Below are 22881 nucleotides of genomic sequence, written 5' to 3'. Positions count from 1 at the left end.
TGTAAAAGAAAACAAATACAGCTTAAAATTCATATAAAAACTAAATATAAAAAAAAATAGAAAATAATAAAATAAATCTATAAACGCGTATATTTTTCCATATATTATTCCTGAGTCTAAAAATGTACATTTTTAATCAAATAAATTCATCGAATGCCCGAGAACATAATATTTTATACATAGCAAGATACTTGATAAATATCCTATTTAGGGGATTCCTCTCCTTGACTTTGACATATGTTATCAAGGTCATAACTCTGAGTGATCTCTAAGTTTTAGCTCGTTAATCGTTAAAAAGTTATTAACAAAAAAAGTGAAAAATAATGTTTTCTTTCTGCTATACACATAAAAAACTATATATATAAAAATTCTATATATATAAAAAAACTATTCTATATCTTTCCTTATGTAATGACTCCATGCAAAACGACTTTCACGGGATATACGACTTTCACAGAGCGTACGACTTCCATGCGAAGCGACTACCACCCACCTTCCTCCCACCTGCTTAAGAGCACGACTTTTCGTGCGAAGCGAACTCTATCTCGCAAAGTTGCTTCGCGTAGAATTCGTGCGCTCCTAAGCAAGGGGGAGGAGAGATGGGAGTCGCTTCGCATGCACAGTTATAAAATATTTTTTAAAGCAGGAAATTTTTGTTCTATATAGTGAAAAAGACATCATTTTTCAAACTTTCCTTCTTAATAACTTTTTAACGAGTAACGAGCGATGACTAAAATTCCTGTTGGAGTTGATACTTAAGGTCATGACCTTGACAATATATTGGAAGGGACTCTCCTAAACAGGATATTTATCAGATATATATTATATTTTATATATAAGATTACATTAAAATTTATTTATTACAAAACCATGTTTAATTTAAAAAATCAAATTTTCTTAGGCAACCTCAACTGCCTTCGCTGTCATAAATTATATTTGTATAAATTGTAAATATATTCTACAAATCAAAATTATCTATAAAGTTCATTAGGTCAATTTACTATGCAATTCGCAAAAATAGAATGTATCTATCATTCAATCAAACAGAATTCATAAACATTATGTAGTAATCATAATGCATTAATAAAACGATAAATGTATAAACATGCAATAAACTGACTTACCAGCAGGACAAAATCGACCTTCTGGACCAGCAAATTCAGTCAAGTTTCTCCTTACTGGAACTGTATCATCCATCAAAGTTAAATGGGCTGGTTGATCAGCTTCGTGATTGGTACCAGTCAGAACTACTGACGACAGAAGATCAAAAGATACCTCGTTATCTGGTTTGGGATATTCTATTGGCGTCGATTTGGCAGCCAATTTCAATTTCTTATAATCAGGACCTATGGACACAAGGTACGAAAATATTTAAAATTAACGTTTGCAATATTTTTCAGGAAATCTCTTCAAAAACTTTTACATAAATCTGTTTTTACCTCCATGAGATAAAGTCCATGGTTCCCTTCCGCCTAACAGCATAGAGAGACCAGAGTACATTAAACCACCATAAAGCCCAAGAGAAGAATGGAAACTGGGCCTCATATTTCTTACGGCTTTCAATTCCTTATAGATCCAACTATTTTTTATTTTATCTGTATACGTTTTCGGCTCTATGCCTTTTGTCAGTGAAATATTACTTTCTGCATCTACGATTGCTTCAATAACGCTTTCTGCAGCCAACATGCCACTTTTCATAGCATTATGAGTTCCTTTAATTTTGGGCACGTTTAGGAAACCTGCCGTACATCCAATAAGACAACCCCCAGGGAATTGAAGTTTGGGAATAGATTGGAATCCACCTTCCACCAATGCTCTAGCGCCATAAGCTATTCTAGAATTAAGAAGAATACATGTAGGGAATATGAAATAATATGTGTAAATAATTAAAATTTCGAATTAAAGACATCAACCTTTTTCCTCCTTCAAATGTTGGTCTAATACTAGGATGCTGTTTAAATTTTTGAAACTCTTTGAATGGAGATAGATAAGGATTAGTGTAATCCAATCCTACAACAAAGCCTACAGCAATTAAAGGTGTTTCTTCATTTAAATGATATAGAAACGATCCACCGTATGTATTTCTATTAAGTGGCCAACCAACTGTATGCTCTACTGCTCCAGGTCGGTGCTTACTTGGCTCTATCTCCCAAATCTTTCAAAAATTATTTCACTTTAGAATGTAAAGCGTTTAATATTTATATAATTTTAAATTTTGTTATTGTAATATAACAACTCGGTGATAATTACCTCTTTCAATCCAAGACCATATGTCTGCGGTTCACAATCTTTTCTGAGATTCAATTTCTTTGACAATTGTTTCGTCAAATGACCGTGACAGCCTTCTGCAAATATGGTACATTTCGCATGAAGTTCCATACCCCGTTCGAATGTATCTTTAGGTGAGCCGTCTTTAGCAATACCAACATCATTTGTAGCTACTCCTTTAACGGATCCATCTTCGTGATATAAAACTTCTGCCGCTGCATAACCAGGATATATTTCGACACCAGCAGCTTCTGCTTGTTCGCCAAGCCATGTTACTACGTGGCCTAATCTATAATTACAGAAATATAAATTTTTACAACCAAAAAATGTATTGTTTATTCATTTACAAATATATGATAGTATTAAATTTCAACAATCACCTTACGATATAATTTCCATGGTTGTACATTGGCATTCCCTTGAAAATAGGTATAGATATCCTCTTCTTTTCCATGAGAAATGCAAATTTATCCTCAGTAACAGGAGTATTTAACGGTGCACCTAATTCTTTCCAATTTGGAAAAAGTTCATTCAAAGCAATTGGATCTAAACAAGCGCCACTAAGGATATGTCCACCAATCGCAGACGCCTTTTCAACAAGGGTAACCCTGAGTTCCTTGCCATGTTTCTCAGCCAGTCTACGAGCCTGTATAGCTGCCGATAGTCCTGCTGGACCACCACCGACAATTAGAATGTCGGTTTCGTCTACATATCTTTCCATGTTCACTTCTAATGAATAAAATGTTCTCAATGCATTAATTATATTATTTTAGTAAATAAGAAAAATCAAAGGAAATTTACCTTTCCATCTTGAGTCTGTCTCTCTGGATTTCACTGTATAATGAGTGGTGATCTGAGGAAATATGGCATCCGAGTAAGCCCTTTGAAATATCCTTTGCAGCCTCTGTACTGCCAAAAGTGCAACCAAAATTAAATTACAATATGCAAGTTCTCGCATTCAAATTAGAGCATTTCATTGTGTAGAGCATTTCATTGTGTATAAGTAAATGTATTCTATTTACATAAAAATGTATTTAGATAAATAATAAAGAAATTTTAAAAAATTTAAGAAATTTTTAAAATTTAAATAAAATTTTCAAAATTTAATTGTAGTCATTTATGATATATTACACAATCACATGTTATCAATTATAAAATTTTTCAATTTCACGTTTCTACAAAAATTTGTTTTTTCACAATATTCTTATATTCTTTTCTCTTGTTTTTTATTTCAAAATAAATAAAAATACATAGAAATTTTTATGAACTTTTAGCACTTAATAAGAAGCCTGTTCTTTTTAGCTGAATTTTTGCATCAATTCATCTTTCTTCTTTTTTTCTGCAAGAGAAAACAGGCTAAAGTTCTCACACTTTGAAGAAAAAGAGACAGAAAGTACAGAATAAGTGCGGAAAGTGAATCATTGAAACGCCGCAATCCAATTCACGCTCACAATCACGCTTAAAAATCATTTTATCCTTGTTGTTTGTCAAATGTGAAGACAAATAATGCTCATGAGTTGTCAGTATGAATCGGACCACAGCCTTATATATGACATGGAGAGCAAAGGGCAATCTTGTTTACAGCATTGCCATCACGTTAATGCAATTGCTCTGAGAAATAGAGAGAGAAATATTAATTGATATTCGTTAAACAAAAAATGGAGACACCAAAAACATCAACAATTTATTTCAAGTAATAAACATTAATTGATAGAATGCGGACACGCAATTTACAATCATAGAACGAGCGATAAAAATATTTACGTACCGTAAATATATCTTATAATAAGACATTGAACTTTTAATAACGTTACATAACATATCATGATCATATTTTTTTATAAATCATTAATCATCTCTTGCGAAATTACAGAAATATAAATTACAGAAATATAAATATCGTGTTATTATGGTAAAACAATCGTTTGAAAACAGAGCAATCAATAAATTCCAAACAGTACGATTGTCATTTTCGACTATTGTTAATCCATTGCGGTATCTATTGCGATAAAATTATACATGCCTACAAAATTTTACTGACCTTGACGCACTTACTGGTGCTGGACGCATTAAACACTGCGGAAGCCATTATATCACATACAAACAACGCACAATCACCAATTAGCGCAATGGTGTATCTGATAATTATATCAAAAAAAAAAGAGAAACCTGAGAGCAATCATCTCAGCTTTTTTATGAGAATAATGAAACGTCTGAACTCCGTACACTAGCGCATTAATATCTCTTGTAGCAATATATGGAAAGTACTACTTGTAAGTACATTATTTTGCTAGGTCATAGTAGCATCTTGACTTATCGACACTGAATCGATAATCATCAATGGCTGCGTTCAGCGGACTCACAATTGAGTGAGCGCTCACTGCTATTGATGTATTCTTCGAAATCTAAAACGCTGATTGGATAATCTAAAAGAATAAACCAATAATAGCGAGCGCTCACTCAACTGTGAGTCCGCAGCCAATGTCAACAGAGCCGAAATTCCGTGTGTAGTAGTTGCGCAGTCTTGCAACAGATGGCGTTAGAATATGTTACTTAATAAATTCACTAGATTTATAAAGTATTGCAAACTCGCCTCCATTTTGATGCAAAACGCAACCTTTTCAAATTTATGCATTTGTATATACTTTATTTTGAAAGATAAATCTGTCAAATACGTAAATGTTTTTTAATTGTAATTAGTTTATTTATGACTAAAAAAATATGTATAAATGCATAATTTATGTATTATTTAGTTTAATATAGATATTATTTGTTGTAGAAGTTTTGCATGAAAGTATACGAAAAAACAAGTACAGTTTAAAAGATGAATCACCAATCATCATGTTTGAAATAGTGTACTATGTGCACTTGGGCCATTTTGACGCGACATTTTTGAAATCAATTGCAGTACTGTGAATGGTATATTCAGTCGGTTCTTATTTCAAGATTGTCTTAAGTAATGTCTTAAGACGTTAATGTGGATCTCTGATTGATTCGTAATATCTCAAGACTTAAGACGATCTTGAATATAAGATCTATGAATACCGACCTTTAGAAATCTAATGACTTTATTACTTAAAACCAGTTTCGCCAATGCCAGTTACTTTATCTGTCAATTTTGAGTATTGCCTGTATAACTGTTAAACTGAAAACTCATTATCTCTAATCTAATTTCGAAAGTATGTATTTGTGAAAAATAGTCAAATATATTTACATTTCAATGTTTTATTTATTATTTCTACCACAACACTTTTTCTTTACTATTACTAACAGGAATAAGTTAGAAAGATAGATTTTTTTCAGACAAGAAGTCTTGCTGTTGATTATTTTGACGATGAAGTTAATTGATAAGCTTAACGTTAGTGAAAATGGCTCTTAAGGCATCATAAGATACCACCAGTATAACCAGTAGGGACTTCGTGATCCGCATCTTTTTTTATCTCCGTGTCGCCACGTGTCACGTGAGCCATGTTAACATTTAAAAAATCCAGGGTCGAATAGAGAATGTAATGTCTTATAATTAATATAGTCACATTATCGCATTGGTTAATACTGCATGTAACATAACTTTTCTTTATTTTATCTATTTTTTTATGTTTAAAATAGCTCCCACAAACTGTCTTTTTCTCTGTATACAATACATATGGGATGCATATGATCATAAGTCTGTTCTTTTTAACTGAACTTTTGCACCAGTTCATTTTTCTTCCTTTTCTCTTCAAGAGAAAAAAAAGAAGAAAGATAAACTCTTGCAAAAGTTCAGCAAACAGATCTAATGTATCATGCGTGAAACAGAACCAACAGGACGCAGTTATGTATATACGTTACTGTCATCTTGCATTTCATTGGATCTGGCTCAAAACAAAAACTGTGTAGTTATATTTGCGCGGACCTGCAATTCTGCATTTTCGCATTTTTTCGCGAGTGTCCCTACTAGTGGCGTGCTGCTGGTATTTTTAATGCTTGGTGGTATAGAAACGATAATGTAAAACTTAATTTTATTATTAAAAGTGTTAATGTATGCTTGAAAAGATATATTGATTTTTTTTATTATATATAATTGTTAAAGTACATTCTCATCTTGATTTATAGAACGTATTGTTTCTTCTTGGAAGGCATACAGAAATCTTAAATATTTCTTCAAAATGTTTAACGGCAAAAATTCAACGGATTCGTTAAATTCTACCAATACAAGATCTTCCAGGGAACGTAAAAGCTGCTTAAAGCGTGCCTTGCAACAAACTAAAGTTTTACGTAAAAACTTGTTTTATCTTCTTTTTTGTTTTTTGTACTTAATATGCAACCAATTAATAAGTAATTTGCAGAAGAGGTAATCAATGATTCCACGATAAATAAATTGGATGAAGCCATAAACTTAGTTGACAATGTTACTTATGAAACAAGTATACAAGAGAAAGGTATGGAAAACTAAATTATTCTTTATATACATAATACTATTTTTGTAAACATGTACAGTTTTGTATTATAAAACGGAATATATGTAAAAACATAAACTGTATATATAATATTTATATACAAATTTGATATATGTTATAATTGCATAATGCAAGATATAGTATACATTCATACTTTAAATCATTGAGTACCAAAATATCCAATTGTACAACTTATGTTAACTCTTAACTGAGATTCAAACTTATTCATTGTCTTTTTTCAATTCTAGAATTGGAAAGAAATGAGAAACAAGTTGAATCTTAGTTAAGAATTAACTGTGAGTGGAACTGGACCTAAAACAAGGGATACTTTCCATTTTCACACTTACATGCAGTATCATTTCAATCATTTATTATCTAGCAAATATTAAACAAGGATAAATGCACTTTAAGCACAATAAGCCCAAAAGACTCATAATATTACCATTTGAAAATTCGAAAATTTTTAGTATATATATATATAAAAAAATTTATAAATTCATCAACATATTTTCAACTTTCTAGAATAAATAATGAAACTTAATTTTGGAAAATAATAAAATGTAGTATAATTACTGAAAGATTTAGAAACTTGTACAAACAAGAATTATACTACATTTTATTATTTTCTAAAATTAAATTTCATTATTTATTCTAGAAAGTTGAAAATATGTTGATGAATTTGTAGAAATTTTTTAAACCATTCTGAACACGTGAAAAAACAGACAGATTCTATTATGATCCAAATTTGAATGGATGAGGCACTAAATCATATCTTGTAAAGATTAATCTTTTATTTATATTTTCAGTTTCTAATCAACAGGAAGTTCTTATTGATTCACAAATGATGACATCATCTTCTAAAGTTCTAAAAACCTGTACTGTATCATTGACAAAGAGAATGCGTGACTATGATCATATCGATTTTTCACGAAAATTGGTAATTTGCTAAAAATTATATAATTATATGCTTATATTTATTTGTCTATTGCTTATTTCTACTAATGTAATTCAATTTTAATCTCAGTTTAACTCTATTTTTTTTTATTTTTGAACATTAGAAAAAGTTGAAGAGTAAATTGAAAACTGAGATTAAAGTTAATCTACGCTAGTAAAAATGGATATGTAACTATATTACAACATACACTACTAGTACTGAAAATTTAGGCTTATTCTACAATAAGCCATTAATAAGTCAAAAATCAGATAGAAATTGACACACACATTACACAAATTACAATTAAATATGAAAAGAATAATTGACTATGGTAAATCAGTTTCTAGCTTCTTCTGATTTATTACTAATAGCTTATTGTAAAATGTGTGTATAGTATATGTAACATGAATTATAGATTTTCAGTACTGGCAATGTATATTAGAACATGATCTATATTGAAATTGCTAACAAAATATCACATGTTATTATTTCTAAATATCTTTACTATTTTTTATTATTTTTATTATTTTTCTATATCAAGTAGCTCTTATTGCTTATTGGTACTTTCCTAGTGACAAAATGACAAAGTGATGATATCATCTTTGATATTGGCAAACAACAAGAATATAATAATTCACTGTGTTATACTGTGTCTATGTCTCTTGTTAGAAAGCATTCTACATCTATATTTTATTTAGGTAAAATATTTGCAAGAAGCATCGGAAGAATCACAATCTCCAAACTGGTCACTTTTAGAAAGACGAGTAACAAAATTGTTTAAAAGGATTGCTAATAGTAGCACATTATTAGGTCTGTTTAACTATTGGTATTATAAAAGAATTTATATTGCAATTAATTTTGTAGATATATATATATATTTTTTTTTTCTTTTTAAATATTTTTTTGGGCATTGTTAAGTAATTTTAAGTCCATATATTTCTGTCCATAGTTTTCTATATTCATATAAGTCCATATGCTTTCTATATTCAAGAATTTAGCCAAATTTTTGTTATTATTTCAGGTACTTTGGATCCTTTGGAGAAGAAGACAATAGTTAGGAAAAAACCTGAACAGAAAATAGTATCGCAAGTTGCACAGTTGACAATACCTGATAAACTGGTGCCAAATGCAAAAACGAAGGATGAAGACAGTGTGGAACGTACTGTGAGGAAGATTAAAAAGTTAATCACATGTCATTGTAAAGAAACAGGGAAACCACTTGATTTTTTTCAACTGATTCTGCATCCCGATGATTTCGGAAGAACTATTAGAAATATGTTGTACGTATCGTTTCTTGTAAAAGATGGAGTAATGAAATTGAGAAAAGGTATCTTTTTTTTTTTTTTTTCAAGTAAAGTCACTTTCTTATTTATTATATAAATTTAATGATCGTTTTTATCTTAGATCATATAAATCTTGTTGTGGAACCATGTCACAAGGAAATAAATTCACAACAAAAACAATCTACCAATAAAATGGGCACTCAGAATATCATATCATTAAATATGGAACAATGGAGAGTAAGTTGAATCCTCAAAAAGTTCTTTATAATGGTTTTTTAATCTTATCGGATTTCAATTTTAATAGACAAGATTTTTTACTACTTTTACGGTTTCATATATATAAAAGAAATTTTATAAACTTTTTTTTTACATATGATATATTCTATGATTAATTAAGTTGAAGATATATTAAGCGTATTAAAATTGTAGAAAAAATACAAAATTATAAAAATTCGTAAATTTTTTTTAGATATTAAAAAAGGCATACCGAGTGGAACAACCAATGATTAATTTTGACGAAGAAAATTGATTATGAACATATTTTTTTCTTACCAATACAAAAAAAGAATATTTTGTTAAATTTACTTTTATATTTATGATATTGCATTAGATTTTCAATAATATATTTTATTTTTCACTGCTTAAATTGAAAATTATTGGAAGATATATTTCGTATATGCAAAATATCGCATAATGAACATTGGTTTTTTTAAAATTTTATTAATATATCTAACATATACATCATGATTACTGACACTACACACATACAGGTATATGATATTAATTAGTGACATGTTCATATTAATCACATCTACAGAGAAAGTCTAGAAGTAGTATATGTTAATGTATATTGAATACATTCATGTCTGGTTTTCTAATAATTTTTATAAGCGCTTTTGTAGAAAGAAGATAAAATATGAAACAACCTTTGATGTTTTATCTTCTTTTTACAAAGTAAAACTTTAATAAATACAATTTATTGCAGTAATATTTCATAGTGCAACAATATTTCTTGATAAGAGTTCAATTTTTATATTTTTTTCGCTTTTCTTTTATGTTCTTAACCACTCTTAGTACTTGTCAGTTATTTCATTTAAAGAACTGTGATGGGATAAAAATGAATCGAGAATACAAATTTAATTAGAAGGCAGGATTGGCTTAAAAGACTATTTTTTTTGTTTTGACCTAGCCAGTGATCAAAACTGATTTTAATCGATCAAAATTGATTCTAATCACTAATCAAAATGTATTTTTGTTTTCAAAGGCTTTTTATTTTGATCACAAACTCGTCAGAGCCTAATATACCCGATAGTTTCTAGCTTTAATTTTTTCTTTTCTTTCTACCCTGCTGAAAGCGCTGTATTCTGATCTATTTTCATTGCTAGTGTTGAAAATCTATAGTATATATAATGTATACTATAAATTTTCAATATTGGCAGTGAATATCGGAATGTAGCCCTAATAGTGTAGTGTCAGTAATCAATGTTAGGTGAGTCACTTTTTTGTATGTGCATTCATGTATGACAACATTATAATGTCTTAAAATTTTGTTAACGTCTTCTTTTGACATTTCTATGAAAATTATATTACTTTCTTGGAAAATGAATTATAGAGTAATATAGAAATTTTAAAAAGATTTTACAGATCCTCATTACCTGCTTTAATCTTTTTGCTGCCAGAATTTTGTTGGATTCTGGCAAAACTGAAACCTCTTAAAAATATATATTATTTTATTTTATTTTTATATACAATAAGTTCGTTTTATTTCAACTTATTATTTAATATCTAATAAAATTTTTCTGAATTTTGATCTATTTTTTATTTTTTTTATCTATTTCTGATCTGGATTAGCTTAAGAACTATTAGGTGTGGGAAAAAGTTCGTGGCGTTTTTTTAATGCCATCTAACGCGGGAAAAATCTAATATGTTATAATGGCTATGTTCCAAAATTGACTGCATTGAAAATTTATAGTGCACATAACGTAAATTGTAGTATTTCAGCGCTGGCAGTAAATTTTACACAACCAAAACAATAAGGCAAAATAAAATTACTATATTTTGATCAGAAAGAGAAAGAGAGAGAGAATAGGTACCTAAAATCAATTTTGATCAAGCAATTAAAACTGCATATGTAGCTATATGTAGCGATTATATCGAACCAAATATCGATTTATCATCTCCAGTCTTGGAGATGGAAAAATGGACGATGTACCCTACGAAAAATGGACGTTGCTATGTAGTTACATCCACTTTGTTAGAGGACAGTGCGCGGTAATATTTTGCGGTTACAGGTTTTGGACCGTCATGTCCTCTCTCAGATTTCTCTTTAGTACGTGTATCAAGTATACGATGTAAACTAGGCAACTGTCGACACTGACCTAGTTTCCACCGAGAGTTTAAACCGGATCAGAATGTAGAACCAACCAACTACAGTCAAGTATTCCCCTGTTAGGAGCTCCCTAGAATTTCAACCTATCAGAAATCATGTATTGTGAAATACACAGTTTCTGATAGGTTGAAATTCTTATTCTCTGTTCCCTGTTCCTTTTCCTTGTGCAGAGCTCCTTACAGTCAAACGATAGGGGAATGCTCAACTTTAATTGGTTGGTTCTTAATTCTGATCCGGTTTAAACCCTCGGTGGAAACTAGTCCAACTGTACACACGGCTGTGATCGATTTGGACCAATTCGAAAGCTCAAGCGCTTAGACCGGATCTGCAATAGGTTTTTAAGTCTTAAACATAAAGAATGGACGAATCACAATCAATTATTTTCCTTGTATTTAACTGCAATTGGTCAATTTCTTACGGTTTAAGGTTTAAAACATCTATTGTAAATTCGGACTTAAGCGCTTGTAATCATTATTCTGTCTTTGAATACAGTCAACGCGATGCTACTTTAAAGCAATTTTTGATTGGTAAATTTTTTTTTTCTAATTGGTGAACTAAAAGCTTCAAAACATTTGTAGTGAGACTTTGATCGCAGCCTTTATCGTTCATTAGACGTAAAATAAGAATAGAACTACTAAAAAGTCCAAAGAAATGTTGAAAGCATCCAAATCGATTGCAGCCATGTTATCCCTTCCATCATGCTCTGGTGACTGGTGTGATGTAGAACTTGAGACGTTGAGACATGTATGTTTTGCAGAGCAGCGAAGATTGACGCCAACTTCGAGAAATTATGTTTTATGTGATAGGATTAGGTCTAGGTGACGCTAAGGATGTCACTGTCAAAGGATTCGAAATTATTAGGAAATGCGACCGCGTCTACCTGGAGTCTTATACCTCTGTCTTGACAGTACAGCAGGAAACCTTGGTTTGTATTATAAGATTTGTTTTTTTATTCCTGCATTAAAACCTAAACTACACTAGAATTATTTTTCGCTGTTACCAAATATTAAACATATACTTATCTTGCTTTAAATTTGAAAAGTACTAGTTCAGCCACAAAAAACAAATCCATAAACATGCTTAGACATCAAAAATGATGCAGACTTGATTTATTGTATAGAATAAAGCATTCGATTGTAAATCTTTAATTTAAAGATATATTGAAAGATATATTGTAATTTTTATGTAATGTATGTATCTTACAATTAGGAAGAATTCTATGGACGTTCCTTAATAGCAGCTGATCGTGAGTTAGTGGAGAATTGTGTAAACGAGATACTGCCAAAGAGAGAAGATGAAGATGTTGCTTTTCTGGTTGTAGGAGATCCTTTCGGAGCTACTACGCATACAGATCTGATTTTACGTGCAAAGGAGAAAGATATACAGGTGAATAGGACAGTAATATTTAGAATCATTATTTTTAGGAAATATCAGAATTATTTTACATTTTTGTATGTATCTAATAAACATAATTTTCAAGTATCATACTTTTAATCAGGTGAAAGTCATACATAATTCATCAATACTAACTGCAGTTGGTTGCTGTGGCTTGCAACTCTATTCATATGGAGAAATTGTTTCAATTCCATATTGGATGGACACTTGGCAACCGGACAGTTTTTATGAGAAGATAGCTTCCAATAGACAGAGAGGGCTACATACACTCTGTCTTTTAGACATTAAGGTTAAAGAACCTACTCTAGAAAGTATCATGAAGAAAAAAAAGGAATACATGCCTCCAAAATTCATGAGTGTCAATGAAGCTGCTAGTCAGTTGATAGCAATACTTGATAATAAGATTCAGGATGGCCACAAAGATTTAGGTTGGTGGTAACAGTTCTATTGTAATAATTTTATTGATATAATAATAGTGTGATAATCATATAAATCGTATAACAAAAAATATAGCAATTACATAATGATTATATAATCACAAATAATAATATTTAAATTAATAATATATTTATATATTATTAAATTTATATTATTTTTTCATTTAATAGCATTCACACAACAGAGCTTGGTGGTGGGTTTAGCACGAGTGGGATGTGAGGATCAACATATTATCGCTTGTTCCTTACAAAATATGATGCGTGTGAACTTGGGACCACCGCTGCATTGCCTCGTTATACCGGCTGAAAAACTCCATCCCCTTGAATTGGAATTTTTAATGCAGTACGCTTTCGACAAAGATCAATTCAAAGAAATGATACAACAATCATAATCTTTTTTTATCTTAGAAAAGAGTAATTCTATGTTTTGTACAACAACTTAAAATAAATTAAATTGTATATTAAAAAATATTAACTATTAAAAACTATTAAAAAATATATTTATCTTAAATGCAAGATGTATAACAGAAACTTGCATTCTTTTTGTTATTAATTCTTAATGAAAATATGCTGACTTTTTCTGTTTTTTTATTTTTTCGTAGAAATTAAAATCTATTGTTTATATTATATATCTTTTCTAGAAGCAAATATCAATTATATTTATATTTATTTTAACTCTTCGTGGTCACAAATGGTCACACCAGTGTCAAAATGACCTTAAAGTACATTTGCTATATTTAGTTCTCGTTTTATAAAGTATAAAAAATTTCTGATTAAATGCACTCTGAGATCATTTTGACTCCAGTGTGATTACGAAAAAATATAATTTTTCGGTACATTGGATTTTATAGATGTTATAATCTTAAAATCTAATAATAAAGAAGTTTTCGACTCCTAGGATGCATAAAACTTACATGAGCGCTGTCGCAATTGTTAAGATGGTTCTTAATGGAAGAATAATAAAAACGTAAACGAAGCTTCTAGAAGTCGAAAATTGAAATAATGGAATATAAAACACATTTTTACGTTTTGTTATTTCAATTTTTAATAGTATGATATCATATGACACATCGATTTTTATTAAATTAAAAATATATACAATATTTATCCGTAAATTTTTTTCTCTCTTATTTTACGTTTACTTACCATAAAATTTTGCATACATCAATTTTGATTACTTTAACTTCATTATATAAAAAAATTAGATATTTTGGTAACTCGATTTACTAAAGAATCACTTTAAACTTGTTCGATATTTCTGGCCGTGTAACGAGTGATCGATTGCAACCGAACCATATCATTTCGTATATGACCGTCACGAAAGGCAGAGAGAAATTGGCGACCGCGCACACCGTCTTTATGCGAATAGCATTATTATTCCATTCGTTCTGGTCCGATTCCATATTCAAAGTCATATATAATTCTGCGGAGTCACGTGGCCATGCGCCAGGGCAAACTAATCAATGGACAAGCATCGACCACTATGCCGACGAGGCTGGTATCGCATATCGGTGATTCAGTTGTGCTACAAGGGTGCATTCGCTCGGTGGTGGCAGCCCTTCCGTTTTATTTCCTTGTGCAGCAGGTACACTCAGTTTCTGGGATGTGCGAAAGACAATGATATATCTGCGTTTTACGACACTGCTCCAATTTATGTTCTCGCATGCTTTAGCAAGTATATGGATACGAGCACTGTTGTTCCGCGATGAACGTAGCACTGTGATCACGCACATGTATACTGTTACTCACTGTAAATTGTTTCTGCAAAAAGAAATATAAAGTACAATTGTAATATTTTTCTTGCAATTATTGTACCCTCGCACCTATTTTAGTTGGTATTTGAAGATATCTTTATTAGTACTAAAGTAAATAAATACGCTTTGTTATACATATAGAATGTAACCAAGATAGAGGATCAAAAATTAATATCGAATAAAAAGAAAAATGTACATATATTTAGAAATTTTTTTATTAAAAAGTTACCAATAATTCAATAGTCTTTTGTAAACATAATATAATGAATTTAAAACTTAATGAATATAGTTATATGCAATAGACAATTACTTTTTATTTATCTATAAAACTGCAATTTTTATGTATTTTTAAATCTTTCTGCTCAAAATGTTCCAAAAAATTAAAATTTTTAATAAAAACACTCTTCTATCTTTTCTTAATGAATACTTTCTCAATCAACTATTAGAAGATTGACATCTGTATTTTTAGTAATTACGCAAATTCTAAAATAATTCTATTTTTTTCATTTTAAATAAAACTTTAAATCTAGAATGCAAGAATTATACTGAAAGAATTCCTTCTTAAACAAAAAGTAATTATATTTCATGATGCATGCGATGTGTTGCAGTCAAGGGAATGCGGCAGCGAAATTCTACATATATACAAAAAATAATTGAAAATACTATACATGCAATAAAGTGGCACAATGCTAAGTCCAACTCCGACGATCGATCGTTCCAACTTGCATCCTGGCACAGGATACCTTATTGCGCCGCGGGTACCCCACGGTCTCGCGACTGTTGTCGAGGGTCTCACGAGGGAGGTCCTACGTCATCGTCCCGAGGATATATACGTTTTTGCAGCTCACCATTTTGAAAAGTTACTAAAGTTACGGGAAGAGTACCATATCGAAGAGTACAGTAATCGCGAGTTTAGCCATGAATTCAATCGCGATTTTAATCTATGGCCTACCAAAAAGACTCAAAATCTCGAAAAACCTTCAAACGACGATTGGTCTCTGGAGAAGGAGATCAAAATCTTCGAGAGACACGAAAAAACAGCCATTGACACGGAGGAGAGTCAGGAGGATATCTCTACTGACAGAGAAAATCAGAAAGCTTCAAAACAAACATGCTCAAGAGGACCTGCAACTGCGAAGAAAACTTCAAAGAAGTCGAAGGATAATGAGACAACGTCGAACGCTCGCGCAACGAGGATCATCTCTCAAATGACTGCTCTTCACGGTCCTGGCAAAAATATCCAAACTAAGGATATCAAGCAGGAACTTAGAAAAAACAAACTGAGTGGCGAGAAATCTAAAGCAACTGATAGTGTCGAAAAAGGAATTCGAAGCGATGGACGATCCAGGACTAGAGTTACCAAAACAGATAGAGGTCCTGCAGAGGAGGTCGAATGTACCACAACAACGACAACGACGAAGAGCTCGAGCAAAACCTCCTCACGAAGACCACTGAAAAAAATACGTCGAATTGAAACCGAGTCTGAGACTGAGACAGAACGTGAAATTATAGCCAAGGCTGGATTCGAAGATGGGTATAACAATTTTACTTTATTGTAATATAATTTTCCTAATATTATTTATTGTAATTATTTATAATATAATAATTTATAATATAATTGTTTAATTTTTTTTTAATTTTAATAAATATATATTTTAGTAAATATTACGTAAATAAGAGAATTTGTCTAAATTTTTTTTTTAATTTCAGACACGCAAGATCGAGCATTAAGAACGACAATACGATTCGCGAGACAATCATTCGGACAGCAAGCAGAGAAAGAAAATCGGAAGTGCCGTTCTCCGAACATTCCTCTGAGAGGAAAGTATCATCGAGAGCACTCAGTATGGATCGCATCAGGGCATATGTATTGCGTAAATTTGCGAGCACCGCGAGTTTGGAAGTTCTGCGATCGCCTACATACGTGGAGCAAGTGCAGGAAGTGATCGATCGCGCGGCGCCGATTATCAAGGAGAAACTAGAAGAAATCGGAAGACCATGGGGAAAACGTTCGAGATCTGTCGACCTCGCTTGGAACGAGAAATCGCTTCATCAGCACGTTCGAGAAGAAAAGAGACATGGCGATGAAAAAAAAAGTGGAAGAGGAAAGAGCGGAAATGGGATGGAGCGAAAAGCTGATATCATGAAAAATGAAGAAATAGAAGATTCTCTTGGAAAAGAAGAAATTTCAATCATGGAGAAGAAATCGAGGAGGCGCAGCATAGGATCGGGCAAAAAATCAAAAAGATGTGAAAGTGGTGACTTCAGGATCGTCGATGAAGTCGACGACAACTCGAAGCACAGTAATAAATTGGAGCATGAGTCTAATGCGACGCACGATACCTTAGAAGCGAGATTAACTGCCACTCAGAGTATCTTGGAAGATATCTCAAAATCAACATCCGAGTTGGGTGCTCGCAGAAATGATCCTGGCGGAAATGAACCATCGGAATCAGAAGTCTCCGATCACATCATTTCTCTGCCTGTCGTAAGACCGCCATCTTCTAGAAACTCCAAGAGCGCAACCAAAAACGGTTCGGATTGTCTGACGTTGCCGCCTATCTCACCGGAAGCTCCTAAATCGACAAAGAAAAAAAACGAGTTGTCCTTACCAGTTCTGACAGCAGTAAACAATGGCAATTATTCCGCCAGGAAATCACAAGAGCAAAATGTTTCAAAGGACGCAGAGGAAGCTTCAACGATGTATGACATTACAAGCGATATAGAGGATATAGCAGGTTTTCCTGAAAATAATGAAGATGCGATCGATATAAAGCAGGAACCTAACAGTAATCATCAGGATTTGTTAATATCGGACGTAAAATTTATCAATGAAAAAGGATGTGAAAAGAACGAAGATGTAGACAAAATTTTTGATAAGAAATACGAAAGTCTCGAGGAGTTTGAGGAATTAGAGAAATTGGAAGAAGGCAGAAAGTCGGAGGAAATCTTCATAGATAGTTTAAATGTTACACCGGAAGTAGCTGACGTACCACTAAGACCAGACTCGTTGGAACCTGATGAAGAGGTTAAACTTGAAGATGATTATGCGGATCCTGCACAAGAGAATGCTTTCGATAGGTTGAAAGATAAATTGATTGAGATCGAAATGGCGGAACGCAGTATTGAAAAAGCGTTGGCTTGCCAGGTTGCGACGTGTGACATTAGCGAAATGACGAGCCAAGCGGAAAAGTCGGTAACTGATGGAAAGATAAATGAAGCAGGAGAGCCGACTAATGAGGCGGAAGAAACTGTGAATGAGATACGAAAGTCTATGGACGCGGCAAAAATACCAATAAATAATAAAGATGATGAGGAAAGGAAAAAGAATATTGATGATGAAGAAAGAAAATCGATAAATGATATAGAAAAGATAAAAGATGTAGCAGAAATATCAAATAAAACAGAAGATTTAAATATAAAAGATAAATTAACAAATGAACCAGAAAAAATAGAAAGTGAAATAAAGGAATCGACTAATAAAACGGAAAATTTAATAAATAAATTAGAAGCAAATGGAATTAAAAAGTTGATGGAGGAAAATGAAGCACAAAGTTTGAAAAATACAGTAAGAATATCAAAGAACGAAGCAGAAAAGATAATTAACCAAACGGAGATAAAGGTAGCAGAAAATACGACGAAAGCACAAGATGAGAGATCGATAGATAAAACTGAAAAATTGAATAAAAAATTATCAAATGGCGTAGAAGAATCAGTTAAGATTCATGTAAAAAATGTGCAATCCATAAACGCAAGATCGCTAGATAAAGATTCTCAGATTACTGAAGTAGTCGAAACAGACGATAATAATACAACGACATCAGAAACAAAATCTGAAAATGCGACGAATGAATTTTCTCAAAGCACAACTTCTGAAAATACTGCGACCACGAGCGAAAGCTCGATAACGAATCTTCCCAATAAGAATAGTCAAATGAAAGCACGGAAGAAACGCGAAAGCGATAAATTACCAATGATAACGCCGCTTTCTTTAGAACTCCCGTATTCTTACGTTCTTAGCGAAGGTTCCCCTTGTGAGATTCCTGATTCCGTGACGACTGTGATTATTCCGGACAAGTTGTATCTTTCTCCCGTTACTCTGAAGGACGAGGATTATCAGCTTGAATCGACAAATCAAAAAGAGAAATCACTTACACATTTCAATACGGAGATTTCCAAAGACGAAAGGCAGGATAAGGATCAGCAAGGATATGACATGGAAATTTTTGGGGAATATATTCGACCAGAAGCCACCATTCTGTCCATTGATACTGATTTTGTACGTAGCGTGAAAGAAATAAAATCGAGTCAAGACATAGTGATCGTCCATCAGGACTTGAATAAAATTAAAGAAGAAGGTGAAGAAGAAGTTGTAAAAGAAGATGATGAACGAAAAAAAACAGAGAGCCATCAAGAAAAGGAAAATGATAAAGAAAAAAATGTAAAAGAGGAAGAAATGACAAAGCTTGCGACACTGGAAAATATCATGGAGCACGAAGAAACTAATATAAAGACGATTGAATCCAAAGATACTGAGGAAATTTCTTCTGGCGTTCTTGAATATGAATCTTTATCTGATATCAAAGATTTAATGATTGATACTGTTTTGACAAACGAAGGAACAGCAGAGTTCGCAACTGAATCCAAAAGCCTATTGGAAAATTCATCGGAAGAAAACGGAAATACGCAGAATACCCACTCGACTACGAGTGACATTAAGGAAAGCACTACGAGCAATCAATCGATTGAGAGTCCAAGTCCGGACAGACCAGTAGTACCAGAATTAAATCTGGATTCACTTCAGGATAACACGGTGTCATCTTTCAAGATAAACGAAATAGAGAAGGAAGACAGAGAAAGCGACACTACGATCTCCTTGGTCGAGCCATTGATTTCGGATGAGAGGTTAATGAATCGGTTGGCCGATCATGAAAAAATTATTACTGAAGGATTGACAGAGAGAGGTTTGCAGTCAGAGATTCCAGAGGCTGATCAATTGTATCATGCAGAACATATGGAGTACAAATGGTTGAAGAAGGATCCGTTATCTACGGAAATGAACTTGGAAGATGAAACGAAATCTCAAGAGAAAAATATTGATTTGAAGACGACTTTACCGGAAGACGCTATACAAGTCAATTTGGTTTCACAAGAAAAAGCGGAGACAGAGGAATTAGGAAGCGAGGAAGAAATCGCGAGAGAATTGATAGATTTATTGAATAAAGATATACAATTTCGCGCTGAAGAATTGAATTTGAAAAAAGAATCTATAGATAATGGAGAATCTGAGAAAAGTAATTTAGAAATAGATGAATCCAATCAACCGTTGTCAACATCTATGTATTCGATATTAACTGAACAAGAAAAGAAGGAATATGAAGATTCTTTTCATGAAACACATGAAATAGTAAGGACTGAAATGATTAGTGAATTATCAGATGACATAACGGATATCAGTCAAGATAAAGATAAAAACAATGCGATAATAGGTAATGAATCTGAAAAAATTAAATTAGAAATGATAAAAAAAGCACATATAGAGGAGTCGCATATTGCACCTTTAGCACAATTTGAACAAGATGAAATATTGGAAGACAATAGTAATTCTGAGATAGCTAATGAAAATATTACAGTTAAAAGTAAACTTGATAATATTAATGCTGATCATATCAATATTCAGGAAAAACTTGAAGACAAACAAACGAGTATGGATGTTCCAGATAGCCAAAGTAGCGACAGTGAAATTAAAAAACCGAAAGCAGAAAATATAAAGCAGGAAGAAAATGAACAAAAAGAGTTACAAAGTCAGAATAAACATGAACAAGAAAAATTAGATGTTGAAGAAGAAATCGATCAAGAAAAATTAAAAATTCAAAGTAAAGATGATCAAGAAAATATAAAGATAGAGGAAAAAATTGTAAATATGACATCTCCTTTAGAAATAGTAGAATCAAGGAAAGATTCAATAAATGAATCGATGAAAAATGACGATGGAAATGAGGACATTAAATCAAATAATAAATCTATTATTGACGACGATCAAACAGGAAAAGATATGGAAAATGAGAAGGAAGAGAAAAGTGAAGACCTTTCAGAGAAGGTAGAGAGCGTCCATGGACCAATTATGAGCGCAATATCAGAACAATCGACAGAAAATCATTCTCGCTTTGGATATTGGACTATGGAAACGAAATCATCGACTGTGGAAACAGTAATTGAAGCTTCAGATTCTAATGCGAGTACAGAGAAGATTGTTGCTGATGAGTCAGAAATCATCGCGGACGAATCGCTTATTCAGAAAAAAGACTTAGCAGCAGTTGTAAAAATTCAAGCTTGTAAGTAAAATGCAGCATTTTGATAAAATTATGTTGTGGTTCTTCAATTATGCTGCGTTAGCAGTATAAATAACTGACCACCGACTTTCTTATCTTTTATTACGCTTAAATAATATAACAAGGTCATAAGTTCACGAATATAAATAACATTGCAGTGTCATTAATTTTATTGAGATTAGAAAGTGGAATAATGCTATTTTGAGACATTTATCATATTATTTAATGAATAATAAGAAAGAGAGAGAGAGAGAGAGAGAGAGAGAGAGAGAGAGAGAGAGAGAATAACGAAAATTATTTTTTCAAGGTATCCGAGGATTTTTAACGCGTCGTCGCATGCGAAGAAATACGAGCTTAGAATTTCCTTCTAATCTTCCATCGACGCAGAAGATTACGGTAAATATAATTTTTATAATAATTTTAAGCCTTGATCCCTCAAAAAAGTAGTTATGGATTAATTATGGATTAATATTTCAAGGATAAAACAATACTAATTTATAACATAATAAAGCGTTACGATTACATAATTGTATAAAAAAATTAATTTCTGTTTGTTCATGTTACATAAAAATTAATAAAAATTGTATAACGATCTACTGGACCTAATAAAATAAAATCTTTTCTAAATTTTGTTATTGCATTCTTTATAAACGATTTTGCACATAGTTATTTAATGTGTTGAAATTGATCTTGGAATTGAGTCCATCAGTTTTCCTCTGTTTTGCCGAGCAGAACAGCTGGACGCAATATTTCGCACGCCACGCCCGTCGGAAGTTTATTATGTAAAAGAGGAAGCGGTGGGTCACTGCTAAACGTCAGCGCTTTCATGATTGCAACAGGCGGTTTGGCAGTAACTAGCTTGGCAAATAGACCCGAGTTTTCCCTTAAAATAATTGTTTCTTAAACAGAATTGACGTCCATGGAATTGATGTCTTATGAATTGTTTTTGTTACATTTCCTTTCATGTCTCAAAATAAAATTTATTAACAGTAATCAATTATTTGTTAATTTTTCTATAATAATCTAACAAGTATTTTTCTTTAATAGTAATTAAATAACTAATCAATTGACATACTTTCCTTTTTCTAAATAAAAATCAGATGTAATTGAACTTTATGGTAATGTTTAGAGCGATCATCTGATACCGCAGGATACTTCGAATTTGCGAGAAGCCAGACGTCTTCGACGAGAAGAAGCTCTGCGCAATACAACACTCTCGTTAGAGAATGCCTTTGCAACAGGTCGACTTCAACATACAGGCGAATTTCACGATTCTATGCCGTTGCTTCCTTTCGATCTGCTAAATAGTAAAACTGATTCAGTCACCTCAAACGATTCTTTGGCTGAAGAAGTTGATATTAAAGAAGATAATATATCTGATAATGCAAAATCTAGTGCCAATGAAAGTGATACCGTGTAAGTAATAATTCGTAAAAGAAATGAAGAATGCATCAATTAAAGTACATAATATTCTTAGAATGTTATTTATTAAAAATTAAAATAGTATTATTATAATCTTTTAAAAATATTATATAATATTTTTAACGTTATGGAAGTATTCTATTGATATTATATATCTTCATATAATATCTTAGTTATTATTCCTTTAATATCCGTGGAATATCATTAAAATATTTATTAATATTAATTATT

General features: G+C 31.8%; 4 protein-coding genes across 7 annotated transcripts in view; 3 read left to right on the top strand and 1 right to left on the bottom strand.

Annotated features, from left to right (window-relative positions):
- LOC108686710 (electron transfer flavoprotein-ubiquinone oxidoreductase, mitochondrial) overlaps positions 1-4544 on the bottom strand; it is an 8012-nt gene extending 3468 nt beyond the window's left edge. For both annotated transcript variants that reach the window (XM_018192144.1, XM_018192146.1), the window contains exons 1-7: positions 4310-4544; positions 3070-3172; positions 2649-2997; positions 2251-2557; positions 1914-2155; positions 1440-1834; positions 1125-1346 (exon numbers count right to left, since the gene is read on the bottom strand). In XM_018192144.1, coding sequence (XP_018047633.1) covers positions 1125-1346; positions 1440-1834; positions 1914-2155; positions 2251-2557; positions 2649-2997; positions 3070-3172; positions 4310-4357 — 1666 coding nt within the window. In that variant the 5' untranslated portion in view covers positions 4358-4544. The remainder of the gene's footprint in view (positions 1-1124; positions 1347-1439; positions 1835-1913; positions 2156-2250; positions 2558-2648; positions 2998-3069; positions 3173-4309) is intronic.
- A 1558-nt stretch (positions 4545-6102) lies between these two features.
- Positions 6103-9450, top strand: LOC108686737 (EP300-interacting inhibitor of differentiation 3-like). Of its 3 annotated transcripts, none has more exons than XM_018192186.1 (8): positions 6103-6253; positions 6361-6522; positions 6594-6686; positions 7511-7641; positions 8337-8448; positions 8660-8918; positions 9043-9158; positions 9391-9442. In XM_018192186.1, the coding sequence occupies exons 2-7, from the start codon at positions 6414-6416 to the stop codon at positions 9110-9112; spliced, it is 774 nt and encodes a 257-aa protein (XP_018047675.1). In that variant the 5' UTR covers positions 6103-6253; positions 6361-6413; the 3' UTR covers positions 9113-9158; positions 9391-9442. The 3 variants fall into 3 exon arrangements, with proteins under 3 accessions (XP_018047675.1, XP_018047673.1, XP_018047674.1); XM_018192184.1 differs by having other exon boundaries at positions 6104-6253; positions 8660-8965; positions 9391-9450; XM_018192185.1 differs by having other exon boundaries at positions 6104-6286; positions 8660-8965; positions 9391-9450.
- Positions 9451-11882: 2432 nt separating this feature from the next.
- Positions 11883-13673, top strand: LOC108686730 (diphthine methyl ester synthase). The gene is made up of 4 exons (XM_018192176.1): positions 11883-12235; positions 12520-12696; positions 12809-13133; positions 13314-13673. The coding sequence occupies exons 1-4, from the start codon at positions 12101-12103 to the stop codon at positions 13532-13534; spliced, it is 858 nt and encodes a 285-aa protein (XP_018047665.1). The 5' UTR covers positions 11883-12100; the 3' UTR covers positions 13535-13673.
- Positions 13674-15572: 1899 nt separating this feature from the next.
- Positions 15573-22881, top strand: part of LOC108686699 — a 9552-nt gene continuing 2243 nt past the window's right edge. Inside the window, exons 1-4 of the mRNA XM_018192131.1 lie at positions 15573-16430; positions 16607-21231; positions 21536-21624; positions 22358-22644. Of these exons, the coding sequence (XP_018047620.1) occupies positions 15583-16430; positions 16607-21231; positions 21536-21624; positions 22358-22644 (5849 nt within the window). The 5' untranslated portion in view covers positions 15573-15582. The remainder of the gene's footprint in view (positions 16431-16606; positions 21232-21535; positions 21625-22357; positions 22645-22881) is intronic.

Source organism: Atta colombica, unplaced genomic scaffold (genome assembly GCF_001594045.1).
Source record: "Atta colombica isolate Treedump-2 unplaced genomic scaffold, Acol1.0 scaffold189, whole genome shotgun sequence".
Lineage (NCBI taxonomy): Eukaryota > Metazoa > Arthropoda > Insecta > Hymenoptera > Formicidae > Atta > Atta colombica.
This window is presented reverse-complemented; position numbering and strand designations above follow the sequence as displayed.